Consider the following 22714-nt stretch of genomic DNA (forward strand, 5'->3'; position numbering starts at 1 on the left):
CCCTAACCCTAACCCTAACCCTAACCCTAACCCTAACCCTAACCCTAACCCTAACCCTAACCCTAACCCTAACCCTAACCCTAACCCTAACCCTAACCCTAACCCTAACCCTAACCCTAACCCTAACCCTAACCCTAAACCCTAACCCTAACTAATCACCCTAACTAATCACCCTAACTATCACCCTAACTATCACCCTAACTATCACCCTAACTATCACCCTAACTATCACCCTAACTATCACCCTAACTATCACCCTAACTATCACCCTAACTATCACCCTAACTATCACCCTAACTATCGTTACAAACTTACCGCGAAGCCGTTATATATATAAGATACCGTCAAATTTACGGCGAAGCCGTGCAAGGCGTAGCCTTGTTTATTATATATTATATATTATATATAATACTTAGGGTCAGGCTTAGGGTCATACTTAGGGTCATACTTAGGGTCGATTTTACCTATTATACCGTCAAATTTACGGCGAAGCCGTTATATATATAAGATACCGTCAAATTTACGGCGAAGCCGTGCAGGGCGTAGCCCTTTATATTATATATAATATAATATTCAGACTTAGGGTCAGACTTAGGGTCACACTTAGGGTTATACTTAGGGTCATACTTAGGGTTATACTTAGGGTTATACTTAGGGTCATACTTAGGGTCGATTATACCTATTATACCGTCAAATTTACGGCGAAGCCGTGCAGGGCGTAGCCCTTTGTATTATATATAATATAATATTCAGACTTAGGGTCACACTTAGGGTTACACTTAGGGTCATACTTAGGGTCGATTATACCTATTATACCGTCAAATTTACGGCGAAGCCGTGCAGGGCGTAGCCCTTTGTATTATATATAATATAATATTCAGACTTAGGGTCACACTTAGGGTTACACTTAGGGTCATACTTAGGGTCAGACTTAGGGTCACACTTAGGGTCACACTTAGGGTCATACTTAGGGTAATACTTAGGGTTAATTTCACTTATTATACCGTCAAATTTACGGCGAAGCCGTTATATATATAAGATACCGTTAAATTTACGGCGAAGCCGTGCAGGGCGTAGCCCTTTGTATTATATATAATATAATATTCAGACTTAGGGTCAGACTTAGGGTCACACTTAGGGTCAGACTTAGGGTCACACTTAGGGTCACACTTAGGGTCATACTTAGGGTTAATTTCACTTATTATACCGTCAAATTTACGGCGAAGCCGTGCAAGGCGTAGCCTTGTTTATTATATATTATATATTATATATAATGCTTAGGGTCAGGCTTAGGGTCATACTTAGGGTCATACTTAGGGTCGATTTTACCTATTATACCGTCAAATTTACGGCGAAGCCGTTATATATATAAGATACCGTCAAATTTACGGCGAAGCCGTGCAGGGCGTAGCCCTTTGTATTATATATAATATAATATTCAGACTTAGGGTCACACTTAGGGTTACACTTAGGGTCATACTTAGGGTCATACTTAGGGTCAGACTTAGGGTCATACTTAGGGTCGATTATACCTATTATACCGTCAAATTTACGGCGAAGCCGTGCAGGGCGTAGCCCTTTGTATTATATATAATATAATATTCAGACTTAGGGTCAGACTTAGGGTCAGACTTAGGGTCACACTTAGGGTCACACTTAGGGTCACACTTAGGGTCAGACTTAGGGTTAAGGATAAGGTTAATTAGATACATAGTATCTAATAGATACTATGTAATTTACTAGCGCAGCGGATATTACAGTAGTAATATTAACCTTACTTAGGGTGAAGGATAAGGTGAAGGATAGGGTGAAGGATAGGGTGAAGGATAGGGTGAAGGATAGGGTGAAGGATAGGGTAGAGGATAGGGCTAGATATAAGGCTGAAAATCAAAGGATAATCGAAGAATCAAAGGTAAAAGAATAAAGATAAAGGTAAAGGTAAGAGATAAGGTGAAGGATAGGGTAGAGGATAGGGCTATACTTAAGGTGAATAAAATTTATTAGAGCCGAAGCTTTGAAATCAAAACTTGAACCTTATAACCGATGCTTTGAAATCAATAGATTAAACCTTATAACTAATACTTTGAAATCAATAGATTAAACCTTATAACTAATACTTTGAAATCAATAGATTAAACCTTATAACTAATACTTTGAAATCAATAGATTAAACCTTATAACTGATACTTTGAAATTAATATTTTAAGGGTTAGGGTCGGACTTCGGGTCGAGCTTAGGGCCGAGCTTAGGGTCGAGCTTAGGGTCAGACTTAGGGTTATATAGAAGGCTATTCCCTTTCGATTATTCACTCTTCATCACTCTCTTAACTATCATCACTCTCTTAACTATCATCACTCTCTCGACGATTATCACTCTCTCGACTATTATTACTCTCTTACCTTATCTTTCTAAACTATTACTCTCTTACCTTATTACTTTCTCACCTTATCCTTCTGAATTATCACTCTCTCAACTACTTTACTATTATCGACCCTATACTTACCTTATCCCTGCCCTAAGCCTTACCCTAGGCCTCTCCTATCTACCTTACCGGCGCCTACCTTACTAGCGCCTACCTCACCGTCGCCCTCTCCGATTTTTTACCGTTAATTCGTTACTTACCCCCCTATTTCAGCACCTAAGGATCAATTTCCACCGTCTAAAAATCGATTCTACCGGCTAGTTTTCGAGATATCATCACTTTTATAAGTTATCTCGCAATTCTACTGATAAATCACTAAGTTTTCATATTTCCCCTGATTTTTACCCCGCACTTTACCCCGCAATTACCCCTCTACCCCTCTTTTACTATGCCGTTCGAATGCCCCGCGTGTAAAAATGAATATATCGATATTCTCGATCATATTCGTAAAAAACACCCTACTGATTCCTTTACAGAGCTTCAATTACAGCCTATAGGCCTTGTTCCCTGCCCTACCTGTGCTACAGCGTGTAAAGGAGCCCACGGGATTAAGACTCATAGCGCTAAAATCCACGGAATCACCGGTAGCTCTAGGGTATCAACGCAGCACCGAATCCATACTACCCCCTCTGCCTCAGCACCCTTAGACGCTGAAATCGACGATTCTATAGGCACCCCCTACCCTGTAATCGATTTCCCTCAGCTACTAGCACCCTTTCGAGCCGCTACCCCTAAGGCCAGAGCCTCTCTAGGCCTTTCAGGCTCTGAATACCCTACAGCTCCAGGGGCTACAGGCCTGTATAAGTCGCCTCCAGCACCTACAAGCCGAAATCTCAGTACCCCTCCACCCCTACCAAGCCCCCCATTCGATATCTACCCAGGCTTTACAGGCTCTCTGTCCCCTGTAACTTCAGCACCAAATAGCCCTAAATCGCCTACCTACGCCCAAGTTACCGCCACCCCTCTAGGCTCTAAGCCTTCAGCACCTACAGGCTCCAAGCACCCTACGGCTTCAGGCTCCAAGACCCCTGTACCTTCAGTACCTACAGGCTCTAAGCACCCTACGGCTCCAGGCTCCAAGTACCCCGCACCTTCAGCACCTGCAGGCTCCAAGACCCCAGCACCTTCAGCACCTACAGGCTCTAAGCACCCTACGGCTCCAGGCTCCAAGTACCCCGCACCTTCAGCACCTGCAGGCTCCAAGCACCCTACGGCTCCAGGCTCCAAGTACCCCGCACCTTCAGCACCTACAGGCTCTAAGCACCCTACGGCTTCAGGCTCCAAGTACCCCGCACCTTCAGCACCTGCAGGCTCCAAGCACCCTACGGCTTCAGGCTCCAAGACCCCTGTACCTTCAGTACCTACAGGCTCTAAGCACCCTACGGCTCCAGGCTCCAAGTACCCCGCACCTTCAGCACCTGCAGGCTCCAAGACCCCAGCACCTTCAGCACCTACAGGCTCTAAGCACCCTACGGCTCCAGGCTCCAAGTACCCCGCACCTTCAGCACCTGCAGGCTCCAAGCACCCTACGGCTCCAGGCTCCAAGTACCCCGCACCTTCAACACCTACAGGCTCTAAGCACCCTACGCCTTCAGGCTCCAAGTACCCCGCACCTTCAGCACCTACAGGCTCTAAGACCCCTGTACCGTCAGTACCTACAGGCTCCAAGTACCCGACGGCTCTAGGCCCCGACCTCCCTACAGGCACCCGAAGGATTCAGACCCCACGGGGTATTTGGTACTCGATTCCAGGGGAAGTAGACGCTATACTCCCAGCGTACGACGGCCCTACAGGCCCTGAACCAGACTCCCTCCCAGGCTCTCGACCCCCCACGCCTACAGGCTCTACGTCACCTACATACGCCCAAATCGTCGCTACAGGCTATATACCCCCGAAGCCGTCCACTAAACGCCCTGCAAGAACACCCTCCCCAGGGGCTCAACGCCCTACGACACGCCAAAAGATAGGCCCTACGCAGCCTATAGAGCCTATAATCAAAGACAGCTCGTCCGACGAAGATCTTTATAGTGCCTCTACAGCGCCATCGTCCCCTACCCCTAGCTTTGAAGACGCTATCTCAACGCCTATACCAACTACACCTACCGATAAGACGCCTACCACACCTAGCCTACCCTCTGATAGCCCCTACTTCCCTCGACTATCACGAGTAGGCTCCCCTATAAGCAACCGAAGCTACTCACCCCTAGAACCACCCCCTAAAGCTCCCCAAGCTTCAGCACCCTCTCACGCTAAAGAGCCTATAATAATAAGCTCTTCTCCCCCAACAACCCCTACAACACACCTACCCTCCAAAACTACCACAACTCACCTACCCTCTAAAAACACCACAACTCACCTACCCTGCGAAACCTCCACACCTAGCCTACCCTGTAACCCAACACTCCAGGGCCGTACTATAGGGCCTACAGCGTCTAAACGCCCTATATCAACACAAGGCACAGCATCTTCAGCGCCTAAACGCCCTAGAACGTCAACACTAAAACGCCCTACCGACCCCCTCACATCTGAGCTACCCTTTGGATTACAACAATCGATCCACTGCCCCCAGCCTCAGGCTACCTCAGCACCTACACCCCTACACCCACAGGCTTCCTCAGCGCCTACACCCCTAGACGAGAGCGCTAAAGACCACTTGAACGCTATAAGCTCAGCGCTAAGAAACCCCTATATGCAATCCCTCATGAGATATAGCACTATTAAGGTCCCTGAAACACGTCTCCACGCCAGGCAAGCAGCGCTATTTACAGAGGCCGCTAATCGAGCGGCTTTAGTGTTCTTACGGCAGCCTAGAGAGAAGCAATTACTGGACTTTTTACTGCTTCCCAGGGTTCTCGGCCTAGGATTACAGAAGGAAGAGCTCGCTAAAACGCTGAAAGCCTACCCTACGACTATACCGGATATCCCTGAAACTCAGGGACCTCCCCCTGAACCCCCTACCCCCTCAAACGACTCCCCCGCCAAAAGAGCGACTAAGCTTCTGGAAAAAGGCTATATAGGGCGTGCCTCTAGAGCCCTAATCGACCCTACGCCTCTAGCTCCTAGCACTCCAGAGACGCTAAATACGCTATACTCGAAGCACCCTATAGGGCATAATAACCCCTTCAGTAACGCTAACCCCTCCCCGGGGCAAAATATCACCCCTGAAACGATACGACAGGCTATTCGATCGATTAATAGAGAGAAAGCCCCTGGCCTCAGCGGCTGGACCCGCCCGCTACTTGATATAGCGCTAAATTCGGAAAACTCCCCTGTAACTATAGCGCTTACACACCTAGCGAATATGATTCGACAGGGTACAGCTCCAGGGGTCGACCTCCTATGTGCTTCCCGACTTATAGGCCTTCAGAAGCCTGACGGAGGTGTGCGACCGATCGCTATAGGGGACCTTATTTATAAGGTAGCCCTAAAAGCGATCCTTATCAGCTCCTTCAAGCCGTCTATGCTTCTACCCTGCCAATTAGGCGTTAGCACCCCAGGTGGTGTAGAGCCTATAATCTTCCTCCTTGACGACGCTATTACCGGCCCAAATACCCTAAAAACTCAGCAAATCGCCTCCTTAGACCTTATCAACGCTTATAACCGAATCGGACGAACCTCAATAGCAGCTGCAGTCGCTAAATACGCCCCTACTCTCTATCGGACCGCTAAATGGGCCTATAACCAGCCTTCAGTGCTAGTAACAAACGAAGGCCACACGCTAGCAAGCGCTGAAGGAGTACGCCAAGGAGACCCTATTGCCCCCCTCTTATTCTCTCTAGCGATCCGCCCCCTGCTAGAGCACCTCCAAAAGACCCTACCGAAGGCTACAATTATAGCTTATTTGGACGATATCTATATCCTTAGCCCTGAAACTACAGCACTACTCCCTGTAGTTATAGAAGCCTTCAGGGACTCTCCAGTAGCTCTTAACCGCCAAAAGAGCACCGAAAGCCCTATTTCCCAGTTACAAACCACTGGACTTAAGGCCTTAGGGACCTTTATAGGCCCTGTAGCACACCGCCGAACGTTTCTCCAGGGGAAAATCGACACTCTCGCTACAGCGCTATATACCCTACGAGACCTCCCTAAACAACACGCTACCCTACTCTTACGGGGTAGTATACACCTACTCCTACGACACTTACAGCGCCAATTGTACTCGGAAGACCTACTAGACCTCTGGAGGTTAGCGGACTTACGAATCAAGTACGCTGTACAAGCCCTAATCGCTAGGGAGCCAGGGGAGAAGACTACCCTAATTCGCCAGGCTTTACTCTCTCTTCCAGTGAGAGAGGGAGGCTTAGGGCTCCCTATACACGCCTTATTAGCCCCAGGGCTCTATAGGGCAGCTAAGGAAGCCTCTCGATCGATTCTAGTGGCTATATGCCCTAATCTCTACCCGGAACCCCCTGGACGCCCTGTACCGACAGCCCAAGAGGTCTTCTCTAGTGTTAACCAAGACCTAGAAGAGAAGATTCTACCTACCCTATCAAAACAAGCGCTAAAATCGAAGCTTGAGAACGCTAGCTACCTCGGACGATACTGGCTTAGAACCCTGCCCACGCAAAAACACCACCTTTTAGCGGATTCTACAGTTACCGAAGCACTACGGACTAGGCTCTTACTCCCTGTAAAGCCCCCTATTTCGCCCTGTACCGCCTGTGGAGCCTACCCTCAAATAGGCCACGAAGACACCTGTAGAGGTGCTGAACGACGCTGGATTATACGCCATAACCAGGTTACCCGTGCATTTATTACTACCCTTTCTAGCCGGGAAGACCTTAAAGTGGAATCGGAGCCTACGCCAGCTAGAACGCCTATAGCCCTAGAAAACAGCCAACGACCGGATTTTTCAGTGCTTATAGGTACTTCTAGGCACTATTACGACGTTCAAATAGTAGCAATCAACAAGGATTCAGCACGCGAAGAAGCCTATGCTACGCTATCAGAGGCAGCAAACGCTAAACGGCTTAAATACAGCGACTTAGGCCCTGTATTTCACCCCCTGATCTTCTCGGCAGGAGGCCTAATGGAAGCCGAAACAGCGAAGACCTATAAGGCCCTACAGGGCCTATTAGGGCACTCTAGGGCTAAGTGGTTAGACGGGTATATCGCTAGCACCCTAACTCAGGCTCGAGGAATCGCTGCAACCTCGATCCTAGCACGTAGGTAGCTTATAACACACGCTATACCTACCCTACAGCACACACTACACCTACCCTATAACACACACTACACCTACCCTACGGCACACACGACACCTACCCTACGGCACACACTTCACCTACCCTAAGTAACTCACACTTCACCTACCCTGTGATACACACTTAGTCTACCCTATAGTACACACTCTACCGACCCTGCGACTCACACTCTACCTACCCTTTGGTACACACTCTACCTACCCTATGGTACGCACTCTACCTACCCTGCGACTCACACTACACCTACCCTGTGGTACACACTCTACCTACCCTGCGACTCACACTACACCTACCCTTTGGTACACACTTTACCTACCCTTTGGCACACACTCTACCTACCCTTTGGTACACACTACGCCTACCCTCTGATACACTCTTTACTTACCCTTTGGTACACACTCCACTTACCCTGTATTATCTCCTTCTATCTTAGTACTCTACCTTCTGTACCCCTGACACCTTCAGGCTCTTACCCTCTGTATTATTAGTATAGTCCTTCTGTATTTCAAGACTATTAGAGAGAGATAAAAACACTCGTCGCAAGCTAGCGTAGTTAGAAACAAATATAACCCAAACCTCAAACCCTAACCCCTAACCCAAACCTACCCCTTGGTACACACTTTACCTACCCTTTGGCACACACTCTACCTACCCTTTGGTACACACTACACCTACCCTCTGATACACACTTTACTTACCCTTTGGTACACACTCCACTTACCCTGTATTATCTCCTTCTGTCTTAGTACTCTACCTTCTGTACCCCTGACACCTTCAGGCTCTTACCCTCTGTATTATTAGTATAGTCCTTCTGTATTTCAAGACTATTAGAGAGAGATAAAAACACTCGTCGCAAGCTAGCGTAGTTAGAAACAAATATAACCCAAACCTCAAACCCTAACCCTAGGTGAGGAGACGTATGGAGAGTGCAAGCTAGGCGGATTCCAATGGGCTAAAGTGACTGGAGCTGTGGCGATTGCGCAAAGGGTCGAGAATGCTCCTCGCGAGAAGCAGTACTTCTTTCCTCCTGTAGGTCCAATTGCTTTATCGGCAATAAGATCCATGCTAATTTTGCTCTAAGGAAACCTACAAGAACACTCATTCCTACAGCTGCGCCAGCGAGATTTGGGAACTTGGTTCTACTATCTACACAATGATGACAGGTATTCCACCACCTAGACTGTACGAATACAGCTGGCAGATATCTCGTATGAATGATCGCGGATATTCTCAAGAACTGAGAGATATTATCAGAGATATGATCAAGATACATCCAGCTGATCGGCCTGATGCTATTCTTCTAGTCAATAGGGTTGATGATCAATGGAAAAAGTGGAGGGCAAGCTCGAAGGAGGGTGCGCAAGTTGTTGATATTTTAGATCGGCAAATCGAGTTACAAGCATTAGGTATATCTCATAGTAGCCTGGCTATCTAGAGCAGAGGTTCGATTGTATAAGAATTAAGTATCCAACTATTAAGAATTTTAATTTAAAGGGAGAGAAAGAAGAACAGAATTTAAGAGCGAGCTTGTCTTGGCGTCTCTGGATACCGAGGTTAAGAGATAGAAGATATCGATAAGAGGAAGTCTTACAAAAACAATTCTTCACTTTGTTCATATCTCCTCCGTTTTACTAATGAATGTGATTCTCGAACTACGACATTGAGGGCGTTCAACCGTGCCAAAGCCTGTGGTCTCAAACATCAGCTCATCCAGAAGCAGACCTACTGTAAAGCCCTTCAGCTACGTGATCTGGATGGGCTACTTGCATTTCTTGTCTTGGGCCTACCCATCTACATTAATCCTCGAGCCATCACTGTAAGGAACATCTATGCTTGGTCGAAATTAGGAGAGGCTTATGTAAGTAGCCGATCTTGAGCTGTAGATCTAACACTAATCCCTATCTCACACAAGGCAGCCGATTACTGAATAGAGCGAGGAATTCTCCCGCTGCATGGAATCCTGGGGCCATACGACACCATGCATCCCAATTTACAGCTTCGCACCCTTCCCAACATCCGTCTTATACAAATGAATCACCTGAGCGTTCAAGTACGAGAACAATCCATGCTTCCCTAACTCACCTCCCAGCCCACTCTCCTTGTGTCCCGAGAAGAAAGCATCCGCCAGCGGTCTCTCAAACCCATTAATCCACACGGTGCCAGCTTCAATCTGACTCGCAATCCTATTCGCTCGATCGATATCCGCGCAGTAGACTGCGCCTCCAAGACCAGTCCTCGTGTCATTGACTCGGGTCAATAATTCTTCCTCGTCAGACCACGACATCATGGGAACGATTGGTCCTTCGAAAAGTTAGTGCAATACCATCTCAGGATTTAGAACTAAAGACTTACCAAACGGCTCTTCGCGAACAATCTTGGAGTCATCCGGAGGATTATCCACAATCGCAGGCTGGATGACATATCCACCTTTATCGCCCATTTTGCCACCCATCGCAAAATCGTACCCATTAACAGCACAATCCTCAAAGAAAGACTTGACGATATTATACTGCATCTCATTCTGCACGGGTCCCAGCATAAGTCCCGATTCGCTCGTTGGCCCCACCTTCCACGACTGGATCACATCAACCAGCGCTTTCTGCATCTCCTGGTAGATATCCTTGTGAACGTAGAGACGCTTGCTGGCGACGCATATCTGACTAGAGTGGAAGAATGCACCAAGGGCAACTTGCGGCGCGACTTTCTGGATATCGACGTCGGGACAGACGATACATGCACTGTTGCCGCCAAGTTCGAGAGTCACTCTCTTGAGCGTCTTGGCTGCGGATATGAGGACTCTTTTCCCTGTGGCGGTAGAGCCCGTGAAGCTGATTTTCTCGATTCCTGGATGTTCGGTCATCCAGGGGCCGAGCTTGTCGTCGCCGTTCAAGCCTTGGAGAACACCTGGAGGGAGGAATTGCTGGGAGATCTCGATAAATTTGAGGGTGGTGTACGGAGTGAAAGGTGAGGGTTTGACGATCATACAATTTCCTGTCAGGAGTGCTGCAGCGATTTTGCCCATGGCGAGGACGAGTGGGAAGTTCCATGGGCATATGGCACCAGAGACACCAAGGGGGACATATCGCATGGTAAGTTTCAGGTCTGCGTTTTCTTGGAGGACCTCCTCCTTCGGTGCTTCTTGTTTGGCTTCTTGGTGTCAGATGGGATCTCAGATATCTGACGCGAAACTCACTGTGAAAGTCCAATGTATGAATCGAAGCATCAACTTCTCCTAATGCAAATTGTATCTGCACTCCATATTAGCCAGCCGCTATCAACACTGCCGTGCTAGATTTACATACTGGCTTCCCGGCTTCCAACATAAGAAGTTTCCCCATCTCCTCACGATGCTTGGCTAATTCGTCTCGCATATGAGCAAGCGCAGTCGCTCTAGCTTCCCACGTGGTCTTCGACCACGACTTGAAAGCATCTTGCGCCGTCTTCACAGCATCATTTAGATCTGTTTCACTCGCGATCGGGACATCCCATAGAGGAGATTTATCGGATGGGTTTATCCCATTGTGGTAAGCTGAGCCATCTCGTAGTCCATCGCCAATGACATTCTTGAAGTTTTCAAACCCGAACTGTTGTCCTGAAGCGTCTCCCATGTTGTAGGTTTGTTCGTGATCTTCCAAAGTTTCCTCAGTACCAGCAGTGTAGACTTCGATCAGTTCGGATCTGACGAAGATGTAGTCGCACGACCAGAATGGGGAAATGCCGAAAGGACTACCCGAGTTAACCCCGCCAATTCAGCCTGTTATCATTGTGGGGAGGAGCCACTGCCTTGGTATCAGATAGGCGCCATTGGAGATAAAGTATGTATATATGTTAAGCATAGTGTGGGGCCCCACGCCCCTGAATATGTGAATATTCCGCGGGGTCGTTGGCATTAAGCATTGGCGGGGTCACAGTTTGTTTCAATCTGGGGTTTTTCCGGGGCTTACCGCAACCCCAGCAGCCACGTTTTGTTCCCTGGCAGCATCCAGCCGAAGCTGAAATTCCAAATCCACAATGCCGCGCCAGTGCTTTGTATTGATACAAAAGCCACGTGAAAAGACCTGGACGAAAGTCCAGGCAAGGTTCTGTTGATCAAGACCAAAAGATGTCACTTCCAGAAAAACACAAGACAGCAGTCGTCGTGGTACTTATCACCTCCAATGCTTGCCTTGTTCAGAACACTAACACCCAACAGAGAGAAAATGATAAACCAAGTTTCGCAATCGAATACGCATCACTACCCCAACCCGGCTCCCAAGACGTCCTCGTCCGTCTCTCAGTAACAGGAGTATGCGGCACTGACATCGCGCTCGCATCAGGCGAACTCGGCCCATCATGCCCTATCCTCGGGCACGAAGGAGTCGGTCGAGTAGTGCAACTCGGTGCTGGATTGAGCGAGTCGCAAGTCAAGCTCGGGCAGCGCGTTGGTATCGCGTGGCAGCGTGATATTTGCGGGACATGCGCCATGTGCTTGATTGATGGGGGAGAGACGAGATGTCTCCAGCAGCTGAACTCGGGACGGAAGATCGATGGGACGTTTGCGGAATATGCTGTTGTGCCGTTCAAGTATTTGACAGTCTTACCTGAAGGGCCCGAAGATCAGCTTATCGCGCCTATCTTGTGTGGTGGTGTGACGATTTACAAGGCGTTGAAGATTTGTGGTGCTACTTCTGGTCAATGGGTTGTCATTTCTGGAGCTGGGGGTGGGGTTGGAGCTCTAGGAATCCAGTACTCGAAAGCGATGGGATTTCGAACGATTGCTATTGATGCCGGGAAAGAGAAGGAGCAGTATTGCTTAGATCTTGGGGCCGAGGTCTACATTGATGTTACCACGACTAAAGATGCTTCTCTAGTCGTCAAAGAGAAGACTGGCCTTCTTGGTGCAGCAGCTGTTTTGGTTACAGCAGGGTCTGGAAGAGCGTATCAAGATGCTTTGGCCATGTTAGGGCCATTTGGAACACTGGTTTGTATCGGTATCCCGCCACCTACTCAGTTGGTCAATTTCCATCCGCTTCTGTTTATTGATATGGGAATTCGGATCATCGGGTCAGCCGTTGGAACGCGCCTGGATATTCTTGAAGCAGTGAGCTTTTTGCAGAGGGGGTTGGTGAATCCAGTGGTACAGATGAGTACACTTGAAGAGTTATCCGAAGTGGGACGACAAATATCTGCGGGAAAGGTAAGTAGACATCTTTCCTTGGGCAAGCCGCGAACTGACACAAATCAGGCGATTGGGAAGTTCGTTGTTCGATTGGGTGAGGATAGGGTTCAGCTTTCCAGACTTTGAAGTGGATCTCTATCCTTTGGATGCAGTAATTAATTGCCTCGTTACCTACTCAAAAGCCCTAGGTAGACCTGTAGACCAGCACCTCTCGTTGAACCTCTTGGCACCCAGACAACAAACCCCACTGCAGTCCATTTCAATTACCAGCGCTGGCCCAGAGTGACTTGAACTTAATCTCCAAGCACAAATGGAATTAATGGAGATCCTTTCTCACAAATATCCTCCCAATTATCCCTGAATGCATCATCGTCATTCCCAGCCATACGAACATGCCAGCAGCCTTCGGTTACGAGCTTCTTCCTGCGTTTGCACCCGTCCCTGATCGTTTCCTTCTGGCACTTACAAGCACGCTTCATTGACATCGCAGCTACAATCATTTCTGTACCCAGAGCGATAAAGGCAGAACGAAGTATGCTCACAGTCTCCACTGGTAGTTGAAGAGATCCCAGATCACCAACATTCCCATCCCAGCTTACTGACCATGGAGCGAGGTTCCTCCTGCTTGAACAGCGATAAACACTCGCGATACCGGTGAGTAACGCTTTAGCTGCACAGTATACCGGGCTCTGGACACTGTCGGCTGCCAACATGATTACCTGGATCTGAGTGATGAGCTTTGGAATGTCTCCATTCAGGCCACGGCCCGGTCCGGAGTATTGCCACCCTATGATGCCGATCTGGCGGACGTCACGAGAAACCAAAATAGTGTCTATGCCTATGTCCCCAAGAGCAAAGACACGACCGCCCTCCAAGTTGTCTGCGTGCCAAAAGTCGTGCTCAATGATGCCGTATATCCTCACACCATCTGCCACCTGGACAAAGTCTAGATAATCCTTGATGGGTTTTTTATTGGCTGAGTAGATGAACTCTTTGATGCCGTCGTGTTGGAACTGCTTCAAATGGTGGTCCTCAATCTGCGCAAGTGTGGAAGGGGCGTGTAGATCGCCAAGGAAGTCTCCAATTCGATTTCCAGTTATCCTGAAAGATGTTTGGAGTGACACCTTAGTCTGTATGGGTCCCTCAATCTTCGACACTTGCAATAAATCGGTCAACGTGAGCACCACGCCTCCCATTTCCGACTCCATTAGAACGTGGGAATGGACGTCAAGGCGAACGAAATCTGGGATGTTGATTGAAGCCCTGTCAGAAATATGGTCCAATTTCCCCCCAGGACCGAATAGTGACAAAGCCTTAGCTTCGACTTGCTGATGGCTCGTTAGTATTTGCCAATAAGGGATGTACCATTGCTCACTTGACGATACGTTGTCATTGGTAATGCTCCACGGGAAGAAGCAAAGTATGGTGGAGAGTACTTCATGATAAATGATCGAGGGAATATGCCTTCACTGCGTATTTGGGCCTGGCCTTGTCCCCCGCTATTGCCTTTACCTTCTATTGCGACCTTTGATTTCTCCTGCCTGATCGCTAGAAACGTCACGTTCGTACCGGTAGCAAGGTGGCGCACTTTATACTTCTGACTGGGGTCGAACCATTTGAGATATTCCTCAAAGTTAAAGGACACGTCCACGGATGAGAACTCATTCGCCACAGCAGTATGTTCGGATTGGCTATGGGAACCAGATGAATTGGTAGGAGCAGCCACAGCTGGTTCGAGAGTCTCTACTAGCATATCGGCGTCGGCTAATCCGAGATCAAGCGTTAAGGTAGGAGGCGGCAACAATGATATATGTTGTGCTGACTGTGGGTGATGTTGACTTGGAAGATGCCGAATGCTGAGAAGAAGCAAGGAGTTGGAAGTTATCGACAATCAGTTGCAAGGGGTGGAAGGAAAGAGCAAAGTACTTGTATTGACCCTTACCTCTTTCCTCGTGTCGATTGCATTCAAGAAAGGCTAAACCACTACCCCGCAGACACTATTCCATGCCCTTCTTGTCGACTTCGCATGATCGCAGGTAGGAAAGATTTCGGTATCAAAGTTTTGGGCATTCTTTCTTGGCGAAGAAGGCATGCAGTTGAGCGAGATTAGTTTCGGATCTTGCACGGTCTACCTACTCCTGTTCCACCAAGCTCAGCCAGTTCAGAACCATCATTGCCTTTACCAGATTTCCCCGCATATCTAGGTGAACTCCATCGTACTTGTTACTCTGGATACTCATATTCCATGTGCCCAGGTGAGTAATACCGCGCTCTTTTGCGAGCTAGGTCCGTAGTCAGCCAAAGTCCTGAACCCGATGCCACCGTAGAACTTACAACACCCATAGCTTCTTCGTAGAGCATCAACGCTTTGTTCCCTTGAGTCACAATCCAGTCATCCGGCTTTTCTTTCCCAGCAGCGCTTGGTGTGACGAATAGTCCTGTCCAATCCTTCCCCAAGACATCACGAATGCCACTCAGCACAGCATCCAACCAATTAATCGAGCTTTGTAGATCGAGGTTGCTCCAGAGTCCATGTCCAAATATGAAGGCGATTGGTTTCTTCCTCTGCCGTGTGATAGCCTCTTGAAGACGATCGATCTCATCCTCGGGAACAGGGTACTTGACGATTTCCTCCACTGAGAAAGGTCAGAACAAGAAATACTGGGTGCTGATGTACTCACTGATGACATTGATGGGATTGGTACAAGCAACACTCTCAGGGTCATGTGCCATCACATCCGCCGTTTTGTATATTCCCTGTACAGAACAAGCTTTGACATCGAATTGCTCGTTGCAGAAACATTCCCTCCTAGGCAAGTCAGCTCGAAGTTGATGCTGAAATGTGTAGCCCACCTTTCCTGCAACGAGAAATTCCAATCCGTAACAGCACCATACCCCAGATCCTTCCGTATCAAGATATTCAAGCTCCCAATGATATGCCTCAGCATCGAATCGCCCACCAAGACAACTTTATCGAACCGACCCAATATCTGACAAATCTCCTCCGTCGTAAACCACCTCATATCGCAACCCCTTGGCATATACGGCGCATCGTGTCCAATCCTTCCACCACCAGACATAGCCGTCAGCATCGACTCCTGATCCTGGCAGAGGGGGCTGAATGGAGTATGCAGGTCGAGCGACGAGACATTGCAGGTATTTCGGAACTTGTAGGACTGGAAGGTATCTTGGATGTCGGGGGCACGGTATGGGCCAGATTCGGGAGGTTGGAAGGCGGCGTAGGGGATGGTGGTGCTGTTGTAGACTTCGATGGGTGTGTTTGCCCTAGATATCTTGTACGTGGTTGTGGGTAAGCGGCGTATGAAGCCGAGAATGCTGATGAGGACCAACGCGATGATGATCTTGTAGTGTCTGAATCGGAACAGAGACAGTCTGCGAGGCCGGGCCCATCTGAAGCGGTCGGTTGGTGGTGGTGTTGGACTTGGAGCGGGAGGGGTCATGAAAGGGTCGTCGTAGGATTTTGGTCGCTGCCACATGGTCGAACGCGAGTCTTGTGTCGTGGACTGGACGTTGCGAAGAATTCCCGGCCATGCGGAGAAGACGAGATGGGAATATGGGAGGAAGAAATGAATCCGCATACTAGTGAAACTCTTCATAGGAAAGTGCGGAGATGCAATTCGAAGTAGTCGAGCAAGCTCCATTTGGCAAGAACGACTATCCAACCAGGCGAAGCAGATCCCTTTCTCAACACTCGTGATATGAAACCCCAGAAAAGTCGGTCCTCAGAAAGAGATAAAAAGCTATAACCGAACAACGAGGAAACCAACCACTAGATTTAGCCCGCTTCACATGTCTATAAGTCTAGATAAAGAATAAATTATACATTACGCTTTCACCTCCTCAACCTCGATGTCACAGGGTATGCCAACATTCGTAACAGGTCATATCCCCAGCCATACCAACCTCGTACTCGTTCCACGGTATTCAGCATAGAGACAAATCTCCGCGTGAATGCATCTACAGGTTATAGGTGTCAGTAGGCAGTCCAGATCGTAGAATTCCAGAAAGCTGTACTTACCAACTTCGATAAAGTCACTGCCCAGAACTTCCCACACAGCAACATTGTCAACATCTGGTGTATTCTCTGGAAGTAGTTTCCATCCATCGTCAACCTTGACACTAGGTCCAATGACAAGAGCCCGGCCATGAATCGTAGAATCTGCCATCAATCTCGTTCCAGCGTCCACCACATCGTCGGGCTTTCCCATTGCTCCACCAAGAAGAAGGGATCGCCCTGCAGGAGGTATAAGAGGCGTATCAATAAAGTATGGACACAGCACTAGAAGTAGTTAGCTTTGAACGGGACAGGAAATGGTGCACATACAATTTACTCGAATGCCCTTGACAAAAGACGTGGCGCGTAATGACCTCTGCATAACATCAGAAAAGCCCCAAACTATGCACCGGATGCCAACTCACGAACAGCCCAAGCACAGCATGCTTCGAGGCGCCATATTGAACCAGACCCGGTATAGGAAGCAGAGACGCCACAGACCCAATCAACAAAATATGTCTATCGGGCGAGTACCCTCCCGGATTGCTCCTCGGCTTCTCATTCAAAGGCAACCAATGCATAGCCAAATGCGCCGAGTACATGACCCCAGTCAAATTAACATCAACCGTCTTAAACACCGGCTTCGGCGGCTCCTCTTTATCCATCCCAACCGGCTCCATGAAGCTATTCCCAACATCCGTGATCCCAGCATTACACACCACCGCATCGATCGTCCCTCGAGGACTCAGCTTGACAGCTTCCCGAAACATATCGACCTGCGATTGCCAGTTCGTGACATCGCAGCGTACGTAATGTGCTGTTCCCCCCGCCTTGCGTATCTCCTCTGCGAGAGGTTGGCCGTTGCTGATATCTGCGATGATGACCATTGCGCCGTGCGCGGCCCAATGCCTTGCAAATCCCTCGCCGAACCCAGATGCTCCTCCTGTGATTATGATTGTCTTTCCTGATACGCCGGAGGGATCGTAGGGCCCCATGTCAAGGGGAGGGGATTGCCGGACAGCTTCGACGACATTGTTGGGGTCTTTCGCCATGGTGTTTTAAAGATGGTTGTTTTCGAATTCTGGGTTTTCGAGGCAGCAATTGTAAATTCGAGGAAGGGTGCTTTTACCAGCAGATATTCAACGGTTGCGTGAGCATTGCGTTTGCTGGTCGCAGGGTTGAAGAGGACAAGCTGAGGTGGAAGCTCAAGCTCAAGCTCAAGCTCAAGCTCAGGCTCAAAGCTTGAGCTTGGGCGTTCCTGATTTGCGGCAGGGGGGACTCTGGGGAAGTGGGGCTACTGTAGGGATTCGGAACCTGGAATTCACATGCACCGAGGAGCAACCCCCTCGAAAAGTGGTTCGTTGCTTTAAGAGTATCCAATTGAGTGCTAATCATCAATCGTCGCCACTAATGGGACTACCAGTAGACAGCTAGAGTCGTTTGTTTTCATCGCCTAATTCATCCTCGATTCTTAGCATCATTCTTTTCATTTGACTCTTTCACCTTAGTTTTTAGAATCCCACAATCCAAGGATGGAATTAGAGCTAATGTTTGTCTTTCGAGTATGAGGGCAGAGGGCATCGATGGCGGGAAAAACTCAGGAGAACGAAACGGGGTACAAACGAGATTCAAGCAAGATTACCGCTCGGGAAAACATTGCAAGTCGGAGGAAATTGTTGGGGCGGTGGCAGTGTTGGCGTTTCTACTTTGCGATGAGGTCTCGGAAAGGAGTAGTTACGAAGTAGACTTGTCCTGGTGCTGTTCATGCCGACATGGCTAACAGCAGATGTAGCCATGGGATTGATGTGCCAGTCTGGGATTGGGTGAGATCACCAGGTTGTGGAATTGGCCGAGTCATGCTTGAGAGGTTTGACTAGGGGAAGTGATATATTCTGGTGTTGAGAAGTAAAACACGGAATTGTACACACAACATAGAAGAAGATTGATAGAAAAGAAGGCAGATTGACCAAGGATTAGATTAAACGGAACCTGATCTTTCGAGCTCGTACAGGGTCACTATGCTACACAATCAGGATGAACGAAAACCAGTCTGCATTCCCTTCCATCCAAATGGCACGACTCACAATCCAACCTCATCTCCATCTCTTCCGCTCTCAGAACATCCCTCTCACCACCCACAAGCAACACACCCGGCACTTTCCAACGCATCTCCTTCCCCTCCCCCTCCCCCTCCCCCTCCGCCATCCTCTCTAACGCCACCCTCATCCCACAAACAAGCTTACAAGTATCACGATCCACGACTCTCTTCCCCTCTCCCCTCCCCCTTTCCCTCCTCCTAACCGCCTCACCCATAACAACCACCAACCTCCTCAACGCCTCATACCCCACCCAACACTCGCCCACGCCCTCCACCTCCCGATGCTTCTCCCTCCAGCTCGCCACCGGCACCGCCACAGCCCTCACGCGCCTCACCTCCACAGGGAACTGCCTCCTAAACAACTCGCCATAGAACCTCGGTATCGAAGCCCGGTGCGGGGTCCCCAGCGACACGACATCCAGCCCAGCATGCCACATCACGTCGCGCGTATGCCAGAACTCGTCTCGGAGTTTCCAGACCCGGTAGCCGTGCCGGATGGCGAAGAGTCTTGACTCTCTGCAGACTTGCAGGATGGGTGCTTGCTCGATGTGGGTCGCTGCCGCGAAGTGGACTCGGATGTCGACTATTGAGGGGGGGAGTTCGCGGGAGCTGGAGCGAGAGCTTTGCCCGCCGCGGGAGGAGGAGGAGGAGGAGGAGGAGGAGGAGGAGGAGGAGGAGGAGGGAGGGTGCAGGAAGGAGTGGTAGAGGAAGGTGCCGGGTTTGCTGAGGGAGCATTGGATTTGGCATTGGAGGGGTATGATTCGGGGTTGGAGGGAGTGCTCCCAGATGAGCAAGCGGAGCTCTGTGGGGAGGGCGTTGAATATGGGGAAGGTTTCGGCCATGGAGGGCTTGGTTCAAGATTTCTTTTGGTTTGTAAAGTAAAGACTATGATGTACCGTACTAGCAAGAGTAGTAAGAGTTTGGAATGTCAACGCTCCTGTGATGTTGGGGATGGGAGGCTGGAGAGGGGGAATGTCAACTTGTGGCTGACGCCCCACGTGGGTGTGGCTGCCCAAGAGCTTAGCGAGTCAATATTATGTTTTCGGCTCCGTGAGATTTTGAGATGATATCGCATGCGAGTGATTGAGGTATACGACGGTTCAAGAATGGACATAAAAGCTCCAACGCTCCACATTTGAGGTGGTCCATACCGGAAGCTGGGAATTGGAACAGAAATAACACAGAATAGGAATCTCAACAGGGGTAGGTGGGGTGAGGTACCCAGGGTGGAAGGGGGCGGGAAGACAGAAAGCTAGAGAGTATGGAGAGGTGAATGAGGGGTAGATTGAGGTGTTCGTTTCCTGAAGCGAGACATCTAACAAGTAGCGAGGCCATGAACGAGAAGGAAGTTAAAGTAAAGTTTGTGTCCTATTAGTCTATGTACACCTGATGGTTATCTCATCTCATCTATCTAAGCAATGCACTTCAATTCCGGCCCCAAAACAAACCCAACCAATGCTTGCCACGCCACTCACTCACTCCCCTCGCCAATCTGCTCAAGACTACGGCAACGACATAAACAGATCCATCATCTTCGGAAAATTTGGCGTCCCCAACCCCGTCACCGGATCCCACCCAGGCACGCTCTGAAATCCCGCTGTTCCACACCCCTGATTCCCACCATTCGTAACATCATTCAACACCTGCGGATTCGCATACAAGACGGGGTTCACAAACCCCACCGGCGACTTCTTAGCATTAATACGCGCTTCATTGATATTATTCAAGACGCTCGCGAAAGTAGGACAGCTGGCACTGGTTCCGAACGAAAGCGAGAATTGCCCGTCCACTGCAGTAACGTAGTTGACGCCATTGGCAGCGACGTCGGGGTATCCGCGGACTTTCTGGGAGTTATTGAAGCGGTCTGCGCCATAGGGAGGGGCGTGCTGCTGGAAGTAGGTGGCCATGGCTTTTTGTTGGTAGGAGGGGAGGGGGAAGACGTTGGAGAAGCCGCCGCCGGAGAAGATGACTCGTTGGGAGGCGCTCTCGGGGGTGCGTACGGTGGAGCCGTTGAGGACTTGGGTGGCGCCGACGGAGGTCACGTAGGGGCAGCCTCCGGGGAAAGAGGGATTGAAGATGCCTTTGCTGCCGTTGTTTGTATGCTCCTGTGACTGAGTCGATACATTGCCCTCCATTTCCTGCTACGCCGAAGTCGCCAGATGAGTACAAGATGGAGACTCCCTGGAGACCGAGTTTCATGTACTCTAGGCATTGTCTATTCTCATACTTGGCGGATAAATCTGCTTCGTTCGACCCGTAGCTGGTGGAGATGACATTGGTTGATTGAAATCCCCCACAATTCTCCTGGCCTTGGAATCCACCAGGCAGAGTTGAAGGGTACTGTCCATCAACATTTGGGTCCTTGGAGCCACCACCTTCGAAAGAACAGTAGCTTGCATCAATGGCATCGAGAAAGTTGTTAGAGCTTCCTCCTGAAACAGTGTCTCCAACTTGATACAGCGTAACTTGTTGGGGGTAAACCAGCGCCATGGCAAACTCCAGATCGAGTGCAGATTCTCCATTGAATTGAAAGCTCTTGTTTGTCTGCTGCACAATAGCCCCGTCGATCAAGTTGACATTCGGCGATGTGCCGTCTAGTGGCGGAGAAAATTGCTTGAAGAACATGTTCAAGTCCGATTGGAGGAAAGCCTGCGGTGTGAACTCGGTGACCCCGAGCGTGTTATTCCGCATTGACGTACTTCCAGGTGGCATGTTGTAGAGAGCCTGAAGACATGCCGGAGTGATCATGGAGTCACAATTCTCCAATGTCATTAGCGCATTCGACACAACGGCTCCTTGCTTCGGATTCGTCGCATCACCGGGACGTCCCAAGATTCCATGAGGAGGAACTGCCTGGCGCTTGTTGAATTGTCGAATCGGAGGGGGAAGTAGGGCTTCGTGTCGTATGGTTCGTCGCGGATTGCCCAGTTGTTTGTCGAAATGTACCGTTGGGGTGACTATATCGACATGGTTGGTAAGATGTGCTGGAATGCTGTACTGCTTGCAAGCGACGTGCTCATGCCCGGCCTCATGTTTGTAGAGGTGATATTCGGTCTTCAAAAGTTGTTCTGCCTCCATCGTCGTGGCATTGAATGTCATCCAATTCCGAGATTGTGACATCCGAACCCTCCTGAGATCAATTCCTGAAGCTGACAGCCACTGTTGCACAGCATCGATAGCTTCTGGGCTCGGCGAAAACATATCGACGACCTCCTGCGGAGACCAATGTCTTCCATATTCTGGAGAATCTGGATGGGAGACCCGATTAATGAACTCTTCTGCGCGATGCAGATTTTGCTGTGCTAGACCAATTCGAACGGGAATGACAGTGGTGGGATGCAGTCGCGAGTGTCGAGCCCATCTCTCAGGAGGCTTATCACGACGTTCATGGAGAACATGGCCAGAAGATGTAACGGGTGACGCAGATGTAGCTACCACCAGGGCAGCCCACATCTGGAAAACAGCTTCGATTCGCATATTACCCCCTCCGGATGCTAAGCTAGAGCATCTGACGAGTAAATTTTGGGAGAAATGCTATTGATATGTACGACAGGTCCCCTAAAGTTACGTGGCTATAGTACCTCCCAAGGGTATTGCTGAAACCGTCAACTGAGTGGCAATCCTCCTTCGCCACAGCTGGAATGAATCAATACCTCCAGGAACCCATCTACAATGATATCACTGGCCAGAAGTAACTCTTCGACCCCTCTTCAAACGAATCAAGTTTGTGAAGCTTGAGATAAGCAATGCAATGGATGGGATCCTTGACCTTTATCCACATTTAAGCATGATCAAAGTTTCAGCAAAGCGACGTAAG

The 22714-nt window shown here is 49.2% G+C and overlaps 8 protein-coding genes across 8 annotated transcripts; 2 read left to right on the forward strand and 6 right to left on the reverse strand.

Annotated features, from left to right (window-relative positions):
- Positions 1 to 2810: 2810 nt before the first annotated feature.
- Positions 2811 to 4762, forward strand: ONS95_001350 (uncharacterized protein; the record flags this gene model as incomplete). Its single annotated transcript, XM_058494546.1, has 2 exons — positions 2811 to 4589; positions 4694 to 4762. 2 exons carry the CDS (start codon positions 2811 to 2813, stop codon positions 4760 to 4762), a joined length of 1848 nt encoding a protein of 615 aa, XP_058354853.1.
- A 4854-nt stretch (positions 4763 to 9616) lies between these two features.
- ONS95_001351 (uncharacterized protein) lies at positions 9617 to 11234 on the reverse strand (the record flags this gene model as incomplete). The annotated part of the gene is made up of 4 exons (XM_058494547.1): positions 9617 to 9927; positions 9979 to 10773; positions 10820 to 10874; positions 10929 to 11234. The coding sequence occupies 4 exons, from the start codon at positions 11232 to 11234 to the stop codon at positions 9617 to 9619; spliced, it is 1467 nt and encodes a 488-aa protein (XP_058354854.1).
- ONS95_001352 (uncharacterized protein) lies at positions 11014 to 12910 on the forward strand (the record flags this gene model as incomplete). Its single annotated transcript, XM_058494548.1, has 5 exons — positions 11014 to 11150; positions 11320 to 11441; positions 11582 to 11767; positions 11819 to 12802; positions 12851 to 12910. The coding sequence occupies exons 3-5, from the start codon at positions 11729 to 11731 to the stop codon at positions 12908 to 12910; spliced, it is 1083 nt and encodes a 360-aa protein (XP_058354855.1). The 5' UTR covers positions 11014 to 11150; positions 11320 to 11441; positions 11582 to 11728.
- Positions 12911 to 13077: 167 nt separating this feature from the next.
- ONS95_001353 (uncharacterized protein) lies at positions 13078 to 14537 on the reverse strand (the record flags this gene model as incomplete). Its single annotated transcript, XM_058494549.1, has 2 exons — positions 13078 to 14112; positions 14160 to 14537. The coding sequence occupies 2 exons, from the start codon at positions 14535 to 14537 to the stop codon at positions 13078 to 13080; spliced, it is 1413 nt and encodes a 470-aa protein (XP_058354856.1).
- Positions 14538 to 14916: 379 nt separating this feature from the next.
- Positions 14917 to 16446, reverse strand: ONS95_001354 (uncharacterized protein; the record flags this gene model as incomplete). Its single annotated transcript, XM_058494550.1, has 4 exons — positions 14917 to 15066; positions 15119 to 15420; positions 15466 to 15593; positions 15638 to 16446. 4 exons carry the CDS (start codon positions 16444 to 16446, stop codon positions 14917 to 14919), a joined length of 1389 nt encoding a protein of 462 aa, XP_058354857.1.
- Positions 16447 to 16637: 191 nt separating this feature from the next.
- Positions 16638 to 17851, reverse strand: ONS95_001355 (uncharacterized protein; the record flags this gene model as incomplete). Its single annotated transcript, XM_058494551.1, has 4 exons — positions 16638 to 16762; positions 16824 to 17084; positions 17130 to 17175; positions 17225 to 17851. 4 exons carry the CDS (start codon positions 17849 to 17851, stop codon positions 16638 to 16640), a joined length of 1059 nt encoding a protein of 352 aa, XP_058354858.1.
- Positions 17852 to 18151: 300 nt separating this feature from the next.
- ONS95_001356 (uncharacterized protein) lies at positions 18152 to 19923 on the reverse strand. The gene has a single exon (XM_058494552.1). It carries the CDS (start codon positions 19737 to 19739, stop codon positions 18816 to 18818), a length of 924 nt encoding a protein of 307 aa, XP_058354859.1. The 5' UTR covers positions 19740 to 19923; the 3' UTR covers positions 18152 to 18815.
- Positions 19924 to 20748: 825 nt separating this feature from the next.
- On the reverse strand, positions 20749 to 22374 carry ONS95_001357 (uncharacterized protein; the record flags this gene model as incomplete). Its single annotated transcript, XM_058494553.1, has 1 exon — positions 20749 to 22374. The coding sequence occupies one exon, from the start codon at positions 22372 to 22374 to the stop codon at positions 20749 to 20751; it is 1626 nt and encodes a 541-aa protein (XP_058354860.1).
- Positions 22375 to 22714: the final 340 nt, after the last annotated feature.

This window comes from Cadophora gregata (assembly GCF_030347475.1).
Source record: "Cadophora gregata isolate MNR1 chromosome Unknown scaffold_10, whole genome shotgun sequence".
In the NCBI taxonomy this organism is placed as follows: Eukaryota; Fungi; Ascomycota; class Leotiomycetes; order Helotiales; family Ploettnerulaceae; genus Cadophora; species Cadophora gregata.

What these genes read in the sequence shown, in the direction of transcription:
- ONS95_001356 (XM_058494552.1), bottom strand. Translation starts at nt 19,739, where the DNA reads ATGGCCGAAACCTTCCCCATATTCAACGCCCTCCCCACAGAGCTCCGC.